Source organism: Vespa velutina, chromosome 1 (assembly GCF_912470025.1).
Source record: "Vespa velutina chromosome 1, iVesVel2.1, whole genome shotgun sequence".
Classification (NCBI taxonomy): domain Eukaryota; kingdom Metazoa; phylum Arthropoda; class Insecta; order Hymenoptera; family Vespidae; genus Vespa; species Vespa velutina.
The window spans coordinates 18,921,834-18,941,833 of record NC_062188.1 but is presented as its reverse complement, the minus strand read 5'-3'; the positions used below and the strand labels follow the sequence as shown (position 1 = coordinate 18,941,833).

The following is a 20,000-nucleotide window of genomic DNA, read 5'->3' as shown; positions in this document are numbered from 1 at the left end:
ATGTTTTCTCTCGAGAAAAAAATATTCCTATTCCCGCATTTTACTTTCTAATGGATGACTTTCTTTTTCCTTTACGTTTTTCTTCTTTTTTTTTTCCTTTTTTACTTTTCCTTTCTTTTCGCTTTTTTCGTTTTCTTTTCTTTTTCTTTTCTTTTTCTTTTTCTTTTTTTTTACGCCATCTCAACCGGCCTCCTTTCAGTCACGATCACTTGGAACACTTTTATAAAACTTTCGTGACCGTTTCGTTCGTGTCGCGAAATATAGGAGGCATTATGGAGACGTAAAAAGAAAGAGAAAAGAAAAAAAAAAAAGAAATAAAAAAAGAAAACAAAAGAGAAAAATTATAAATTAACGCGGCTCGTTAAGTCGATATTATTCACAGTAGAGCAAACGCGTGATGGTTGGTCGATAGAAACAATTGTTCCAAGGGTGAGAGATCGATCGTTGCTTCTGGAAAAAACAAAAAAAAAAAAAAAAGAAAAAAAAACAAAAAAAAAGGAAAAAAAAGAGGAAGAAAAAAAAGAAAAAAAGCATTGTTTTTCAGTCTTTAATAATCCTTTAATGTCACCTTTCATATCCTTTTTGCCGTAGCCCAACAACGAAAGCCTCTTTCGCCAGAAACTTAAGAAACTTCTATCGAAAGCTTGGTAATCACGGAATCGATAAACTTTCAAACGAACGTATCATCAAAAAATGTTTTTGTTAGGAAGATCGATCGTTACGTCATTTTTAATAATGAAATTTTTCAGTTCATTCCTATCGTATTAATCGAAATTTTCCCCGGATACCATCGTCGCGTTAAAATTTTATTATTATATTTTTGAATTTAATTTATATTAATTGCAAACACGTATAATGTATTATTACCAATTGAAATTAATATCGTTTCAATTTCACTTTTACTTATTTCTTTATTGTCTATAAATTTTACAGCATCAATCCGCCTGTACGAATGTAATATTTAAAAAACAAACAAATAAAAAAAAAAAAAAAAAAGAAAAAAAAAAGAGAGAAAAAACATCTATATTTCCAATCGCGTCAACGTTATAGTACACGCGTAAAACAATTTTGTTCGATTCCTATTATCGTTAATTGGAGAAAAGCCGAGGAATCGAGAATGATCGTTTTCGTCTTTATTAACGAGAATACAGTTTTCTTGATTGATTTAATTAGTTCGTCTCGTCGACGAAGTAATTAAATTTTCTTCATCTAATTAATTAACATCGTTTATTATTGTCAATCGAAAAAGAAACATTGTTTATGTCGTCTTAAAAAGTCATAGTAAAATAAATATTTCTTTTGATGAGAAGATAATATCTTGATTTACACTTTTTTTTGTTTTGTTTTCCTTTAAAACTCTTTTCAAGATCAACTCACATACGTACTTGTATGTATATTATGTATTTAATATCTTTTCTTTTCTCTTTTTTTTTTTATTCTTTTTTTTTTCTTTCTTTTTTTTTTTTTTTTTTTTTTTTTTTTTTTTTTTTTTAGTTTGTTTGTTTGTTTTCCCTCGAGAGTAAAACGAGTATTAATGTTTCTCTGATGTAATACACGGTTCCCCAGCTTTGTGCAGATAATTAATTGCTTTACGTAGAGATCTAAACTCTGCTTACACGTACTATGTACATACCCATATTGCGTACGTATAATTATAATTCCATCACGACACCCGAAGTTTGTTTTAGGAGGAAAATTGCATCATGGTATGCGCATTATGGTACGCATTTATAATTCATAACTGTGCGTCTCTCGTTTGATGCTACGGCCATTTCGAAGCGTTATATTTGAAAGGGGACGACGTTAATATGTTTGTCATGCGGATCTCTTTTTTGCTATATGTAAGTTTATTTTCAAAATTATAATTATTAATTTATCAATAACACACATGAGCAAAAAGACAACATATATATATATATATATATATATATATATATATATATATATATTTACATTACGTTACATTTGTCGAATACATCGATAAAAAGTTTTTATAAAACGTAACGTTCATATGTCATGGTGATTACATATTATTAGACATTTATTAAATGTTCATATAAATTATTGTTCGAACAAAGTATAAAGTAAAGATATTTTTTTTTTTATCCAAAAGTAAAATTTACATAAAACATTAAATACGATATATTTTGTTAATTGATGAAGTAGCCAATCGATGACCACACACGATTCCTCGTTTTGAATCCTTTCCTCTCTCTCTCTCTCTCTCTCTTTCTCTCTCTCTCTCTTTCTGTAGTCTCCGCTTCCGTTTCCGCTTATTACGATGGCGAAATGAAACCCTTTTATACGAAGCCCGTTTGCGGAGGGCCACGAGATCGGTGATGGTGGTTCTCTCAGAGGAAAGCCAGAAGGTAGATAGGAAAGGGCGAGGAGAAGAGTAAAGGGAGGAGTTCGCTCTCTCGGTAGGGTATTAATTCCCGTATAACTGGGATATGCATCGTGCCAGGAGAGATGCAGCCCCGGTTTTCCAAGCCCCGGCATGAACGAAACGCCTGGCGTACAAGGCGGTAGCGGTAACGCATCTAGCTATACGAAAAGAAACTTTTTCGCGGTTTACTTAATTTAATAACGCTTTCGCGGAACGTTATTTCAAAGATAACACTTTAAAGGGCCAGAGACTCATCGTTTCTCTGTTACCTTTTTTCAACCCCTATCCCTCCCCCTTTCGCTCTTACTATCCTCCCCTCTTCTGTATATCTTCTTTTATCTTCTTTTTCCCTTCCTTTCAACCACAATGTTCTAGATCTGCTTTCTCATTCTCTCTGTCTCTTTTGCTTTCTCATTATTTACCACTCTGTCTTTCTCTAACTTTCTATCCTCTTTCTCTCGTTTCTCATGTACTTGTCGACGACGTCTTTTCTACCACTCTAACTCCCGGTCGACGACCTCTATAATGTAGCACACTTTATTTTGAAAGACTCTTTCATTCCGAAAACACCAAGTTACCTGTCCCTATGTTTATATATATATATATATATATATTTCTCTGTTTCTTTTTCTCACAATTCGACCAATCCTTTCACAGTTACCTTAGGAGAAGCAAAACTGGGTCATTTATTCGGTCGTACTGCGGTTGCAAGCAGTAGTCAGATGTGGTAAATATATATATATATATATATATATATATATTTTACCTTCGTTGCATACTCGTTGACCTAGCGAAGAGGTCAAACTTAGCGGAAACCTTTCACCCTTAATTCGAGTGCCCGGACGCGGAAGCACGGGATATAAACGTATGTTAGTGTCCTACGACAATGAGATGTCTTAAAAGCGGAGAACGATTATTTTCGTTGCTTATTCTTTACCCTTAAGAGCTTGTAGCTTTCAACATGGAGCACGTTTTCAACAAAGTTCATCCCCTTCCTCGAATAAGGATCCATCATCGAATAAATGTTTTAGAGCATTAACGACAAACCTCAAGGATTATTTCATATTCATTCGTTATGCTTTCGAATATATTCAAAGATGAATGATTCACATGTATGTATTCATTATGTTTCCCGTATTCTTCGCGTTTCTCATATTCTTGTCGATCTTTTTTCCTTTACATTGTCGAACGGACTTGAAGTCGTATGAAAATGAAGTATGAATAAGGATATACCTATCTACCTAAATCCAAAACTCTGATTTTCAAGTCTCTAACTTTATGTCGGATTTTAACGATGTCTCGCGTATATGCATATCAAATGTCACGAATTCTTTGAGGATAATAGTAAAAAGAAAAAGAAAAAGAAAAAAAAAAAGAATAAAAACAAATAATAACGTCGACGAGAAAGAAGGACGAATTGAAATCTTTAACATACAGGGATAATCTTTTTCTTTTCCTTTTTCTTTTTTTTTTTTTCTTTCTTTCTTTCTTTCTTTTTCTTTTTTTCCTTTCTTTCCTTTCCTTTTCATTTTTCATCTTGCGCATAGTTCTCTTTCGATGATCGGAAAAGATCTTTTTGATTTTTACCAAAACTTTTGAAATCAACGAGTTAGTGAAAATGTGTTGGAGAATTATAATGATATGTCAGGAAAGAAAAAAAAAGGAAAAGAAAATGAGAGAGAGAGAGAGAGAGATAGAGAAAGAGAAAGAGAATTAGTTAAAGAGTTCGTCGAGAATCTTTTCAAGTAGATTTATGTCGAGTCATTACCTTTTTGCGAGCGTACTACGAAAGAGATCGTTGGTAGATACGCGAAAAAGGATTTTGAGAGGGTTTTGGGAGGAAATAGTGGAAGAGAGATTCGCGATGTCGCGCGAGGTGCCAGCTGGCTTTACAGATTTGCGAAATTGGGCCGATGGTGTTCGTTCGTTCCGTTCGAGAGAGAAAGAGAGAGAGAGAGAGAGAGAGAGAGAGAGATCGTATTCCAACAACGTATCGATTTTCTATGATACGATACAATCGATCGATCACTTATTGCTAGTTTGAACTTTTTTAATTTTACACAAAATAACTAAAGATAATCGCACGATACGAACGTTTAACGACGTACTTAACATAGTCTCTTTGATATATCATTTATAATGGCTCTTTATAACGGAATAATATACTTTGAAATATTAAAACCTGACGTATATTAACAATGGTTTATCTCTTTTTGGATGTAAAATTTAGTACGTAAGTAATTGTCTAAATCTACGTTTATGGATTAAACTAGGCTTGCTAAATGTATGACGTAAATGTTCCTTTATATATATATATATATATATATATATATATATATATATATATATATCAAAAGGGTTCATTATAAATTCGTTTGATCTTTAACTTTGCGGAAACGTATTGCTCTTTGGTAATACCGAAACGGTATCTACAGTTTCTCGAAGTACCACGATATTCCTACAATTAGAGGAAACCGTTTCATTAAAACGTTCGAGGAGAATGCGAAAAGCCTTTAATACCCTTTAAGCGATTTTCTCTTGGGAACGATGAGTCGTGATTTTGGATAAAACGATGCATTGTTCATGTAATAAATCACTCGTTCGTACGAGAGATCGCGTTCTTGGAATATCAAACTATCGAAAAAGTTTTCGTTAAGTTTCTTCAAATACTTTCAATAAAGGAATGTCGAAGGAAAAATTTCAAAAGTATTTGAGAAACTAAAAAGAGAGAGAGAGAGAGAGAGAGAGAGGATGTGATCCTTGAAAGAAAATAAGGATGACAGAGAATGAGACCAGGATGACAATTTTATGTAATTGATTTTGAATGATTCTATTACGAATGTTTGTTTATACGAGAATAGCTTGAAAGTTGAACGAATTATATATAATCGTCGAGGCAAAAGAAAAAAAGACAAAAAAAGAAAAAGAAAAAAAGAAAAAAAGAAAAATCGATTTTTCGTTAAGTAATTGATGAACCGTTTTATCGAATTAAAGGTAAAGTGTATTTTCATCTCATTGCGGATACCGATCGAGATTACACCGATATATTTTATAGATTTAAATTAGCCATCGATGGACGTTTAACATTAATTCGAGTTCACTGTCAATCATGGCGAACGAATTGGCGTACGTGCATCGATGTTTAATGACGGCCGAGTATCTATCGATCTTGAAAATTTTCATTGGAAGAACAAGGATAGAATATCGAATAAAATTGTCGATATTTGGTTAATCGACAAATGCATAAACGTTCGATGGGTAATGTCATTAGTCATGGTTTTGTTAAATTTCTAGCACGATCGAGAAGGGAGTTAATTAGTCAAATCGTTTCCCATTGGTAGCGAATACCGACAAAAATTTATTTCCGACATCGCGACGTTCATAGATTCCATTACATTGAGAAGCACTTCGACTCGATTGGCCGGTATGCTAAATGACTCGGGCAAACTTTTCGATCGTTTCTCTCGAACAAACACTTTGGACTACTTTCTTGGGGGTTGGGGGTGGGACGAGAAAACTCTCGTCGTCTCTTTAACTCATTCGAGTTGGTCAAAACTTTACAATTCTTTATAAAATCACAGAACGAGTTATCGTCCGATGGACGAAGAGAAGGCTGCAATCTGATCACAGTTGTGTATTATATGAGAGATTTATCTATGGTCGTTATAAATCTCTTTACGAATTTAACAATAAATTGGACATTACGGGAATAAATTAAGAACGATCTATCTCGTGATATATTATTTTTAAGACGAATGAAATATTTACGATTAAGAATTTCATCGAGCTCACCATAAAACGATCTTGAATTAAATTTTATCAATCAATTTAAATGTAAATCGAAATTGTACGATGAAGAAATATAGAAGTTTGATTTTTAAAAATTAATACATTGTACCTCGTATATCAGGTACAATGAATACGGAACGTATATGCGCCATTGAAGATAGGAGAATACACCGATTCTACCGATTATCATTTTATCGGGGGATATTTTGAAAGCTCCGCAAGCGGTGTGTTGCGTCGATACCTTGCATCGGACAGCTCTATTTCCTTAAGCGACGCTCGAGGGTAGTTAGACGGCAAAGGACGATAGAGTTAGAGAGAGGGGAGAGGCAAACTCAGTTCAGGAGAGAGTGGAGGAGAGGTACCTTGTGCCTCGGAGTTTGTGCTATCGTAGCTTGAGACGCGATGCTAGCAACGCGAAGCTTGCGACACGATCCCATAGCAAACTTCCATCTCTAAATGTGTGTTGCCCACATATGTTGCCTGGAAAGTAACTTTTCTCAAGCTTTCGTGTAGCTACGTATATCTCTCGAGACTGTCCACCGATTGTAAGCTCACGAAGCTTTCTGGTTAGGAAAAAGTTTTCCTCGTAAAAAAGAAAAACGGGGAAGAGAGGAAAAGAGAAAGCGAAAGAGTAAGAGAGAGAGAGAGAGAGAGAGAGAGAGAGAGAGAGAGAGAGAGAAGGAGAGAGAAAGAGAGGTATTGCTCTCGTGGTGACGAAATAAGTATTTATTCGGAGTTTGACGTTAGTGCTTTCTCATGTAATCAGATCAACGTCGTATCGAACACCCGATAGGCTTTTTTCTGCTTTCTCCGCAAGTACCCTCATTATTTATTTCGATCGTAAAAGGTAGAAAAAAAAAAAAAAGAGAAAGCGAAGAAAGAAAGGATAAATAAGGTGGTTCTCTTACAAGTTAAATCGATGACAAGTATAAAATAGATGTTTTGGATAGATTTTAGGGGAAATTCATTTGTAATATTCGTGAATTTTGAGAATGTAAGTAAGAAAGTGGGAATAAGTGGGAAAGGGAGGACGAGGAATAGAAGCGAAGTGAGTACTGATAGGGATGTGGGTGAAGGGGAAAGAGGGAGGGGATGTCTTTACGTACTTTCGGATTAAGGAAGAACGTGAAAATGGCGAACAACGCTCGGCGACAAATGAAGACGGGAAGCACTTGAGCGATGTAATTGTTCGGGCTGGAGGCATGCACCACCGTTTCAGAACTTTCGACTGCCTCGAGGAGGGCAACTTAATTAATTAAGGTGAATCGTTCCGGATTGCCCGCACGTTTTACACTTGGCACTGCTGAGTAATAGTCCGACTGATTAATACGTTCAGCAGATGTTACGCGGACGTAAACATTAAGCCCATCGCGACTGAGTTATCAGGTACAACCCGGTCGATGCATTAAATTGAACGTAAAAGCTACGACGGGAACGACGTTCGAAGTTGGACTTCCACGAGGTGGTGGTGGTGGCGACGAGGGCGTGGGCGGGATGGATGCGGGGTTGAAAGAAGAGTGGAGGGAATCGCGATCGTACGGAATTGCCTTTGAATAACAAGTTCCGACCGATATGAATTATGCATAACGGTGCAAATCTAAAACAGATTGGAAAAAGATTCGGTCGGTCGATGTTTGTGCCTGTATCTATGGAGAAAACAATAACTCCGCGTTAGTTTCTCCGCGTTATTAGATAATAATGATGATAATAATAATAATAATAATAATAATAATAATAATAATAATAGGGAAAAGAAGAAGAAGAAGAAGAAAGGTAATAACAAAAATAACAATAACAACAACAACAATAACAACAACGACGATAACTTTTGTAATTAGATGCTCTATGCTTTTTCATCGATCGAGTTACGTCGGAAATTCGAGAGTAGAATAGTTCTCCGTCCGATCATTCTGCATAGTCCCCATCGCTTGTTACGCATAAATTTACGAAACTTTGAAAGGAAAAGGGATAACGTTGCACCGTGCGTTGTCCGTCGTAACGATTCGTTAAATTCTAGTAGAAAGGAGAGCTTTTACTTTTCGATAGATAAGACAACCGATCGATCGTATAACGATAATGATAAGATTCGATCCAAAGAAGAATAGAATTGTTTTTAAATAGTGACATTTGAATTATGTTCTTTTTTCTTTTTTCTTTTTCTTTTTTTGATATTAAATAACAAAATGATTTCTTTCGATTTTTATTCGTGTAATGGGTTAAACGTTTGCGTTATGTTCCCATACGATCTTTTATTAGACGAAATAAACTCAGCTTCGTTTTATCTATCGTTTTCGATTCCTCTTTCCAAGTGGAATCATCTATGCTCTTTATATGTTTTTTCTTTCCTTTTTCTTTCTTTCCTTTTTTTTTTTTTCTTTTTTGGTCTTCTTTTCTTTTTCTCTTTCTGTCTTTCTTTCTTTCTTTCGTTTCAACGTGAAAGCAGAACTGTGTGCTCGAGCAAAACCGATAGTCCACCGTTATTCCTCCCATAAATTCTGCATCGGCGTTAACGCAAATATATACCTACGTATCGGCTCTTCCCTACAAAGAACCGAATTCCATGCTTGCTCTCTCTCTCTCTCTCTCTCTCTCTCTCTCTCTCTCTCTCTCTCTCTCTTTCTCTATTTTACCTGCTCTTTTTATTTTTACTTTGATCCACCATCCCTCTTAATGTTCGTTTTACCCTTTCGGCCTGAACGAAACGAAGACTAAAGTTTTCCTCGGATATTTATTTCATCATTTCTCTCATCGTTTCTTTCATTTTTACTATTTTGTTATAAGGAAAAGAAAATTATATCGATAAAAAGTTCGACGACAGCGGAGACTTAATGTTTGATCGTTTTTATCTTATCTGTCTTTTCATCGTTCAAATTAAATTAATTAAGCATGTCAATATATGTCTTCTTAATAAATGAATAAATATATATATATATATATATATATATATATTGTATCTTGGATAGAAGTCGAATGTGTATTTTTTCGTGAATTATTTCGAAGAGAATGAGAACGCGCGTTTCGAAGAAATCGAAGTTGTCTCGACGTTGATTTAAAGACATTTTCCCCTTACTCCGAACGTCTTATTCGGCCCCGTAGTAAATCGAAAAATACGATCGTCTAGAGGAGGAGATCACTAATCCTCGGGATCATTTTGGTCGATCGTTTACTTTCAGAATGATTTTATTCATGGCAACAGATGATGTGTATTAAAAGTAGATATAAAAAAGAAATCAGATTTATAATCTATTGAGATTGATTAAATTATAAGAATAATTGGTTGTTAGACTGGCAAGAATGAATTTTTAAATAAGATGTACAATGTAATAGAAAAGGAACATCGAAGAGGATATTTTTTATTTAATAATGGGTTATTAATAAAATAAAAGTATTATGGATTTTGAAGTGTCAGGTATTAAGAAAAAGCTTGTTAAATGTCGTGAAATGAAATGAGCTCAATGAACCAGATTAAACGATATTCAAATCTGTCACGTGTACGATATAGTGAGACGACCAGTCGTAGCAAATATTTACGGAGACGATGTTTGAAAGACCATAGGAAAGTGTGTGCGTCTGCATTTACAAGGACGCTTTCCGTTTCTCCGTGACTCCGATAAAATTATTCAACGATTGGATGGCGTGAAAGAATGGAGGGGAAGAGAGTAATATTACGTTTCGACGACGCGTCTACGTTCGATTTAATCGACTTGAATATATATTTTCTTTCTTGCGAATAAAGAGAGAAAAAAAAGATTCTGCCGTGTATCTGGTTATAGATATATAGTAACGATTAAAATATATTATAGTTTAGAATATATATATATATATATATATATATATATATATATATATATATATGTATCATGTGGTAAAATTGAAACGAAAGGAAAAAAGAAAAAGAAAAATTAGTTGATTTCTTTTAAATAATCGAAATACATAAGAAATATGTAGCACCGTTAAATAAAATTTCGTTTACGTTTTCCTCTCGTCATTCCTTTATTTGAGAATCCTTCGAGTACAGCGTCTGAGCAAGCCAGGTGTATCTTTTTGCCGATGCGGTGAGATTTTTGGCTCGAGATCAAGTCTCGAATGTTTTGGCTAGCCAGAGGAAGCTGTCGAGATGCTCCTCCGGTCTACCCTACGTTTCCGTTTCTATCTCGAAAAAAAAGCTGAAAACGAGACGGTGGCAAAGAAAGCGAGAAAGAGATAGAAAGAAACAGACAGACAGAGAGAGAGAGAGAGAGAGAGAGAGGACGAGAAAAACTTTATTTTGTCTCGCGAAAACGCATATCTCGTCCGCGACGTGACCGACCAGCTGGTCACGTGTTTTTTTCATTTTTTCTTTTTTTTTTTTTTTTTCTTTTCTGTTACACTCTCCGCATCCCACAAAAGAGAATTAAAGTTCGTTAATGTGTAACCTTATCTGTTTCTTAAGGTTGATAAGAAGAAGTCTTGTAAGAGACTTAGTTTCTTCTTTTCCGAAGTTATCACGATCGGATTGTTATCGCGATGTTTTCTTTTTCCTCTTTTTCTTCTTCTTCTTTTTTTCGTGTCCTCCGTAGCAAAAGAAAAAGAACAAGATACGAAAGGAGAAGGAAAAAGAAAAGAAAAGAAGGAGAAAGAAATTACAAAACAAAAAGAAGAAAAAAGAAAAGAAAGAAAGAAAGAAAGAAAGAAGAAGAAGAAGAAGAAGAAGAAAAAAAAGAAAAGTGGAAGAAAGGACATGGAGGAGAGAGATCGATAGGGCCCCGTTCTCGGTCGAACGCGCGTTCTATTTGCGAACGCGAAGACAAATCAGAGGTTGTAGAAAGCGACAAACGTCTGCGAATCCAAGGCGCACTCGATGTCGTACAAAGAGAACACTTTAATATTCGAGTCGTCGAGTCCCGGGACTCGACTCGTCTAAGATAAGAAAAGAAAAAGTTCGAGACGTGCGTTTCGAAAGAGACGACGATGCTTCGTCGTCGTCGTCGTCGTCGTCGTTGTCGTTGTCGTCGTCGTCGTCGTCGTTAAGGAGACATTTTATTTAGATGCGTGTGGGCTCGGGCGTACGCTCGATGTGTGCCGTTAATCAAAGAAAAGCTCTTCGAGTATTCTTGACATCGGTGAACGGCAACCATTCCGTTGCCATTGTGTCCGGACGAACGAAACGTTCTAATCCAGAATGGGCTGGGACTAGGGGTGGGGTGGGGTGGGAGGGGCAAGGGGAGGAAGGGAGGTAGGGAGTTACGAGAAAGAAAGTTTTCTTCAAAGAAAAAAGAGATTCGCAAGTAAAAGGTAGAAGAAGAAAACGTAACTCTCATTCCCTTAGGCGTCTATGCTAAACCAACCCTTCTTATCTCCTCCCTATCTTCCGCTTTAACTTTTCGTCTCTTCCTTCTTCCTTCCGTCGAACGACGAGAAGAGCCGATTTGCCAAAGTTTTACTCGTCAAAACGCGTTATCGTATTTGTTTCGTCTCTTTACTTTGTGTTTCAACTGTGAACGGCTGCCACCGACGCAAGTTCTCCTTTCCTTTCCTTTCCTTTCCTTTCTATTCCTTTCCTTTCCTTTCCATTTCTTTCCTTTCCTCACATTTCTTTTTCTTTCACCTTTACGATGTACTTTTCTCTGCTCTCCTTATTCGCGTTCGTTCAAGACCGACGCAAGGAGGACGCATCCGTTCGAGAAAAGGTGTCGAGAGCACGTGCCGAAATTTCTTCGCTTTTCTCTTCTTGAATTTCTTTCGTCTTTTAAAGAACACATCGACGACGGCTTTGACGTAACCCACTACTACTGACTTTTCTGCATACTTTACGAACTGTCTGTTTGACGTTAGAACCAACTACATATATTCCATACCGATTTCTTCCCGTAGATATCTCTATTTTCAGTCTTAAAATATATATATATGTGTATATGTGTGTGTGCGTGTGTGTGTGTGTGTGTGTGTGTGTGTGTGTACATACGTACGTACATATGTATAATACGTATATTCATATCGTTTGATTTTCAATCGAAAAATTTCCAATCGAATGAAATAACGAGATAATTATTAAAAAGAGATCCTTCTCGTTATTTCGTACAATGGGCAACTAAGTGAATCATTCTGTACCAAGGTCCTCTTCATTTCTAATTCTCATCTCGAGTTCTACCTAAGAGTTTCCTTTAATTCCTATCTCTTTTTTTTTTTTGGTCATACTCACTTCCGGCTAAATAAATTATTATCTAGGTAAAGCGGTGCTCTTTGAATAATACAGTGCTTTGGCGCAAGGCGGCTTTTTAGGTAGCTTAGCGGCGTAACGGAGTATGCAGGCGCTGAGCTCGTAGCGTCCGTGGTTTTCGTGGATTAATTGCCCATTCATAAGCGACTATGCTATTCCCTCTTACCCTTCCATATCGCGAAAACGGGTGTATATATATGTATGTATGTATATATATATATATATATATATATATATATATATATTAAGAGATACCTATTTAAGAGATAGAATACATGTACGAAAGCACAAAGATCGAAAAACGACTCCATTTCAAATACCATTTCAACAATTAGATCCTCTTTTTCTTCTTTTTTTTCTCTTTTAATACTCATCAACTGAATTAATAGTTAGCAATGAATAGTTCAAAGTGTAACCGAGCAACCTAATGCAACAAACTCATCTCACTATGGTTTCAAACAAGTCAGACTCGAGTTTGCCGAAAATTTCTGAACGTTTCCTACTGATGATTCTCCGTAACTGGACACAATTCAGTTTATTCGTTGAATTCCTTGGCTTTTCGGGGCTTAATTCCATTCGAACGACGAAGTTCCTTTGAACAAACCTCTGTCCATCTGTCTCATACAAGTAATATAGCTCCTTCGTAATATAGTAACAAAATTTGCTATTCGTAGTCTATGCGAGAGGACAACGTTTCGAGCGAATTAAAGGAAGACTCGGTGTATCGTAAATAGACGTATTTGTGTGAGAGAGAGAGAGAGAGAGAGAGAAAGAGAGAGAACAGGCCGGAGAGAGAGAATGAGTGGGTGAGAGACGTTCTTAGGCGGGAATGTCTCCGAATGCCTTGCCGGTACACTTCGAACTACTTGCAACTACTCGATTACGAGAGTCTGGGTGTCTAGGCACAAATGGCTGCGGCTCAGACACCAAAAGCTTCGCTTATATTCGTTCTATACCAACGGTACAAGCTCTTCGCGGTTTTCCAGGCCATCCAGCGCGCGTACTTTCTCTCTCTCCCTCTCTGTGTCTTTCTCTTTCTTTCTCTCTCTCTCCCTCTCTCTCTCTCTCTCTCTCTCTCTCTTTCTCTGTAAAAGGAAGAGACGTCGTATAGCAAGCGGAGAAACGGAGTGCATTTACCAAAAGCCTCCTCTAACAGGAATGCGAGAGAGTCTTATCATTCCTGTGAGAACGAGTTGCGACTGCGGGCAACTGTGTTAAATACAAGTGACTTTCCATGGGAGCGCGGCAGAGCCAAACGGGCTCGTGGTTTTCATTTCCTCCCTATCCTAATCTTCAACCGCTCCATCTTCTCCCATTTTCACGTCCATAATGTACATAGGTACATACATATATATTCCGAAGAATGCTAGGAAGTTTAGGCCTCCTTTTGGTATGTCTTTCTCTCTCTCTCTCTCTCTCTCTCTCTTTCTCTCTCTCTCTCTCTTCTCTTTTTATCTTTTTCTTTTTTCTCATCTTATATCGACCTTGGTTTCTCGTCTAATCGAATGAAAATTCAAACGCCAAAATGTGTACAGATTATATTTTGAAGTAGTACTCGATGAAAGTAGGTCGCCGTAGTTCAATTATTTATTTAATTTACAAGCAAACACTCGTTTGAAACGTTCAAGTTATAATGAGAAAGTTTGAAAATTTTATCGCATGATTTTCCTCTTATCGTTTTCTCTTTTTCTTCTTTTTCTTCTTCTTCCTCTTCCTCTTTCTCTTTTTCTTCATATATACATATATATATATATATATATATATTTATTATTATTATTATTATTATTATTATTATTATTATTATTATTATTATTATTATGTGCACCGTGTATTGCGTGGTTTATTAAATGATAATAACGAGATGATCGCTACTATTATCATTATTTTTCTCCAGAAACATCTTGAGAGAGATGTAGGCGATGTTACCTACTTCTTTACTTACAACATCGAAAAGAGTTGACTGGTCGAGAGAGACTCCTCGAGTAGGAGAAAGATAGAGAGAAAAAGAGAAAGAGAGAGGGAGAGAGAGAAAGATGAAGATTGTACTGGCATGTAACGTTAAACAATGAGAATCCAACGTGGCGTATCGTCTCTCTTTTTTATTCTTATATATTCCGCCAGCGTACCCCTTTTACCTACAAGCCGAGAAAGTAAGGTACAAAGTTTCATATCATGAAGTGTTTGCAGCCGCGCGTTCCTGCACTTTCGTATAAAAGCTTTGCGCTTTCCGTTAAAATAATGAGCGCCTAAAAAGGGACAGTGTTTGTATGCGGGACAGAGTTGGAAATACGGATGTTGTCAGTACTGGAGTTGACTACGGAAGAAGCATCGCGATTCTTAGCAATGATCGCGATGCTCCGAGAGATTCTTTTTTTTCTTTTTTTTTTCTTTTTTCTAAAATTCATTTATATTTTTTATCTTTTCTTTTCTTTTTTTTTCTTTTTTTTTTTTTTTTTTTTTTTTTTTTTTTTTTTTCTTTATGCGTATGACGTATATATTTTTATTGTCTGGTAGCCATAGAATTTTCTCATCGTAGATATAAGGTGGATAAGGATTATTGCAAAGATTTATAGAAAGAGAAAAAAAGAAAGGAAAGAGAAAAAAATTTCGAATTCGCTTCTTCGAATTTTTCTTGAGTCGAAATTGTGAATTTTCGAAAATTAACGTTCAGACGAACGGTCTAAGCGCGGACGATTTTCTATTTCGATTGACTACGTTTAAACGAGGTACGTATTGAATTGCTTTTTTAGAAAGAAAGGAAAAGACGAGTGGAGAACGTCGAGGACAAAGTTTTCTACTGTCTCTCTCCACTTGGCACGTGTCCATGGATAATCGTGTTCAGTATTATATATGCGTCTGTCGGAACAAGACGTTAAGCTTCGAAGTAGGCTATCGGGTTGCTACCGAAATTGGCATGGATCGTCTGTTATTAGTCGATTATAACCAACTAATTTTGCTTTTATTGAATTCAAATAAAGACGAATGTATCACGCTTATAGAAAAGTCACATTGACCAATATACATACATACGTATGTAATGTACATAATATGTACGTATATTTTGATTAAATCGTAAATTATTTCCAATGCGAATATTTAACGAATCAATATATTATAGAGATTTAATTTGCGCAAATTGTTATTATGAATATTTTAGAGATTGGAATGATAGGTGCTCTGGATATCATTTGTAATGATTTATATCGTGCTATATTATAGATCGTTACAATTTAAACAGAGAAGAGGTAGATAGGTACGATCAATATTTCCGGATATTGTCCAATATACACACACACTACGGACTACCATTATAACGATGAGAAGCACTCTTGCAATCATCATTTTCTCGAATACCGAAGCTTTCGTTCATCGTTTTCTATAAACCTGACCCTTTTTCTTTCTTTCCGTCTTTCTTTCCTCTCTTTTTTTTCCCCTTGCTCTCGATGAGACATCGATCGTGCTCCTTCTCAATGGATTTCAAAGAAAAAGAAAAGAGAGAGAGAGAGAGAGAGAGAGAGAGAGAGAGGGAGAAGAGGAAGAAGAAAAAAGTAAGCAGAAACGAGAAATTCGTTCTCCGATGTGAAATTTCCTCTTTTTTCACTGGCATTTTCGTCGTTCTCGTCATGGCCCATATTTTATTAGGCAATTTGCCTTTAAAGCGATAAGAAGTGTAAAAGTGTAAAGTTAACGAGTCGAAATAGGTAGTAAAAGCTTTGGATAAGAGAAACAAACGGGACGGCGTAAGGACGTAATATAGGAGGATGAGAAGGGGGAGGTAGAGAGAGAGAGAAAAGAAGAGGGATGTAATAGGACGAAGTGAAATAGAGATGGTATAAGAGGGTATCGTACGAGAAGCTTTGTAAGTACCTTCATGAATGAGATTTACGAGCGTTAGTTGGTTAAATGACATCGAAAAAGTTCGCGTACCATTGCCACTTCAGATTCAGGATTCATGAATTGTTGTTACATGGATGGTTCTTACATGCCTGACGTCGCAACAAATTCGAGTTAAACGATTTTTTAATTCTACGAGAAGACGCCCTTCCTTTCCCTCCCCGTCGCCGTCCTCCCTCTTCCTTCTTTCTTCTTCGTTTTTAATATAAATAATCATATCTCATATAATAATAATAATTTTAATCGTGTGAACGGGATAGTAGATATTATATATAAGCGTTATAAATAAGGATATTAGTAGTGAGCGGACGACGTATCGGGGTAAAAAAAGGATAGATTTTATTTCGGAAAAATAAAATGAAAAAGTGAGATGTTCTCTTTTCATTTTCGTTTTATCTTCTGCTGTTTTTTCCTTGCTTACTTTCTTTCTTTCGTTCTTTTTCTTTTCCTTTTTTTCTTTTTTTTTTTTTTTTTTTCGCTCGATCGTATTCGCTCGAAATCGAAGTCATGGACGAGAGCCAAGATTTCTATATAGCGTTTTTTTTTTTTTTTCTTCTTTCTTCCTTCCTTTTCTTTTTTCTCTCTTTCTTTCTTTTTATTCTCTTTTTTTTTTTTTTTTTTTTTTTTTTTCTTTTTTTTCTTTTTTTACGGATCATTGGATGAGCTCGATCGAATAGAGAAACACGCGGGAACGTTCGCTCGCGCTCACGTCCGAAATGCGTCACGCATCTTCCTTTCAATCCGTCGACTTTTCTCTCTTTTTCTCTCTTTCCTTTATCCCTCTGGGAGGGACTCGATTCCTCGATAAAGCCAATAAACCCTCGTCAACCGATGACACCGTGGTGGTGTATGTCCTTCTCTGGCCATAGGCCATAACATCCATTCTCTCTCTCTCTCTCTCTCTCTCTCTCTCTCTCTCTCTCTCTCTTTCTCTCTGTCTATCTATCTATCTATCTACCTATCTCTTTTTTGTCTCTGAAACACGCAACTCTTTCTCTCTCTATCTTTATCTCTCTCTTTCTATTTATCTCTCTATCTCTTTTTCTCTCTTTTTTTCTCACTTTTCTCTACATACGTTCTCTTTCTCTCTATCTCCATCTCTTTCACCTTCAAAGCTACGATCCTCTCGGGAGTAGCTTTTATCTCACGGATAACCGGCGCCGACTGGTCCACCAAATTTGTTTAACGAGTGCACCCACCGACGTCAAAATGCACCGACGGGAAGTGCATACACAACCCGTATTATTTCACCGTTTCTGTAAAGATCGCAAGTATTTCAGATCTTAATTTATCTTTGATATATTTTTCCAATATATATATATATATATATATGGTTGCAAATAGTGTGTCAGTGTATCATTATATTTGATCCGTTCGAATATTCTCGTTTTCGTCTATTTTTTCGATTAAATTGAACGATATTAATTTCTCACATGATTTTATTTTCACTCTTTGATCAATTGATTTTTTATGATATTTACGAACTTTCGTATACGTATTAAATGTCAGTTCCATGCATATGTTGGTTGTACTAAACGCCTGTATTGTTTTTCTTTTTTCTTTTTCTTTTGTTTTTTTTTTTTGTTTCACGTGATACGTACTTAAGCTTTAAGTGCTTTCACGTGGCTGCTTTTAGAGAGTCTTTTGTTTTCGCCAACAAGAGAGAGAGAGAGAGAGAGAGAGAGAGAGAGAGAGAGAGAGAGAGAGAGAGAGAGAGAGAGAGAGAGAGAGAGAGAGAGAGAGAGAGAGAGAGAGAGAGAGATAGGATGCGAAGCGTCGACGGATTTAATGTAAGTATTTGCACCAGTTTCTCACAGAACACGTGAGAATGAATTCAACAACGAATAGGTACATACGTACGCACACATACACACACAATTGCTCTTATACCTTTAATTAAATAATTACATTTAATAAATAATAATAATAATAATAATAATAATAATAATAATAATAATAATAATATTGTCGCTACCGTAACGCAAATATCGTACATCATTTTTTTTTTATAATCATTTAGCGATATATCGATACGTTTCATCGATAAATCTGACACGTCATCGGGTATTTATTCGAGTTCAGAACGAAAAGTCAATGTCTTGGTAAGAAGAAGTCGAGCATGAAAGGAAATCATTTTAAAATAGAGAAGAAAAAGAAAATATATCTACCGGAAGATAAAGTTTAACGAGTCGATACCCCGTCGATCTATATTTAAAATCGATTCTCTTCTGTTCTACAGAAAATAAAATGACCGGAGAAGGAACCTATATACCTTTATTCCACGTTTCTCGTTCGCGTTACCATCGAGCTTTGTATATAGCGAGAACTCTCGAATTCCACTATCTTTCCGATAATCGAATTGTTTCTGGTAGAGATGGAAGAAATGAATTCGTTCGTAATATCGTCAAAGAGAGAGACAGAGAGAGAGAGAGAGAGAGAGAGAGAGAGAGAGAGACAAGGTAGATATTCTAAACAAGTGCAATCACTAGCAAATTTAATAGAGATAACTTTTCTATCGATCAATAATTCACTCAGAAAAAATTGAAAGATAGAGAGAGAGAGAGAGAGAGAAAGAGAAAGTAACAGACAGACAGAATGAAACGAAAAGAAAAAAAGAAGTTTTCGACTTAGTAACAAATAAAATTAAAAGAAAATAAAAATGGTGCATGTATTCACCTGCATGCTGGTTCACCGACAGTCTCAAAAAATAGGCAGGTACCACCGTTCATGCAAAAGTCTCCTGCTATTGGACAGGGCTGCTCCTGCCTCAGCCATGCCGCTGTCGCTGTAAAAAAAGAAATAGAAAAACCATATCAATGTTGATTAGCTCTCGTATCTACGTACGTTTATACGTTTACATATAGACACACATACACATATGCATATATATATATATATATATATATATATATATATATATATATATGCAAATTGAAACGAAATGGTTACTTTAGAGAAACATGTGAATTTGTTTGGAAATTGTTTGGAAAATAGAGGCAAAGCCGAATGACGCTAATACCGTAGTAGCATTCGGTTTCGTGCTGGCAAAGTAGCAAAGCCTAAAGTTGTTATTTGTAGTGGTTTTGCTAGACAGTAAGAGAAAAAGAAAGAGAGAGAGAGACAGAGAGAGAGACAGAGAGAGAGAGAGAGAGAGAGAGAGAGAGAAAGAGAGAGAAAGAGAAGAGGACAAACGGCGCGCGTGACTTTTCCACGATCTTCCTTTGGCGTACTAGAGTCGACTGGAAAGGGAGAACGCTTCGTATCTATTTCGAAAGTAGCGTTCGATGCCACTCTTGCGACCCTTCTTCTTTCTTCTTTTCTCTCTTTTTCTTTTCCTTTTTTTTCTCGTTTCCCTCTACTCTCTCTCTCTCTCTCTCTCTCTTTCCCAGCCACTCCCCACTCGCCGGTCCTCCTATATATCTCCTTTCTGCCTCCTTCCACTTCTTTATTTGCCGCTTACGTCGGCGTTTTACCCCGCAACTCGGCATTTCATCCCGATTCGAATTCATTCGCACGAATAAATCGCGCATTCCTCTTTCGCGATACTTCCGTGGGTTAAGAAAACGATATTCTTGTAAAGTAAAAGTATAGATCGATCGTACGGTTTTAAATCTATCTCTCAATCATTTTCCTTTCAGGATCGTGAATTTTCATTTAAATCGATCAAGTTACGGATTAACTTTTGTTATGGAAATATAATGTCAGCCGAATATAAGCAACGAGGGTGGTAAC

General features: G+C 36.1%; 1 protein-coding gene and 1 long non-coding RNA gene across 3 annotated transcripts in view; one reads left to right on the top strand and one right to left on the bottom strand.

Annotated features, from left to right (window-relative positions):
* LOC124946524 (protein vein) overlaps positions 1–20,000 on the bottom strand; it is a 245,941-nt gene that overhangs the window by 34,128 nt on the left and 191,813 nt on the right. For both annotated transcript variants that reach the window (XM_047487431.1, XM_047487341.1), the window contains exon 4: positions 18,945–19,053. In XM_047487431.1, the coding sequence (XP_047343387.1) occupies positions 18,945–19,053 (109 nt within the window). The remainder of the gene's footprint in view (positions 1–18,944; positions 19,054–20,000) is intronic.
* The window catches only part of LOC124946863, a 160,289-nt gene that overhangs the window by 34,985 nt on the left and 105,304 nt on the right, over positions 1–20,000 (top strand). The gene's annotated exons all lie outside the window — the stretch shown is intronic.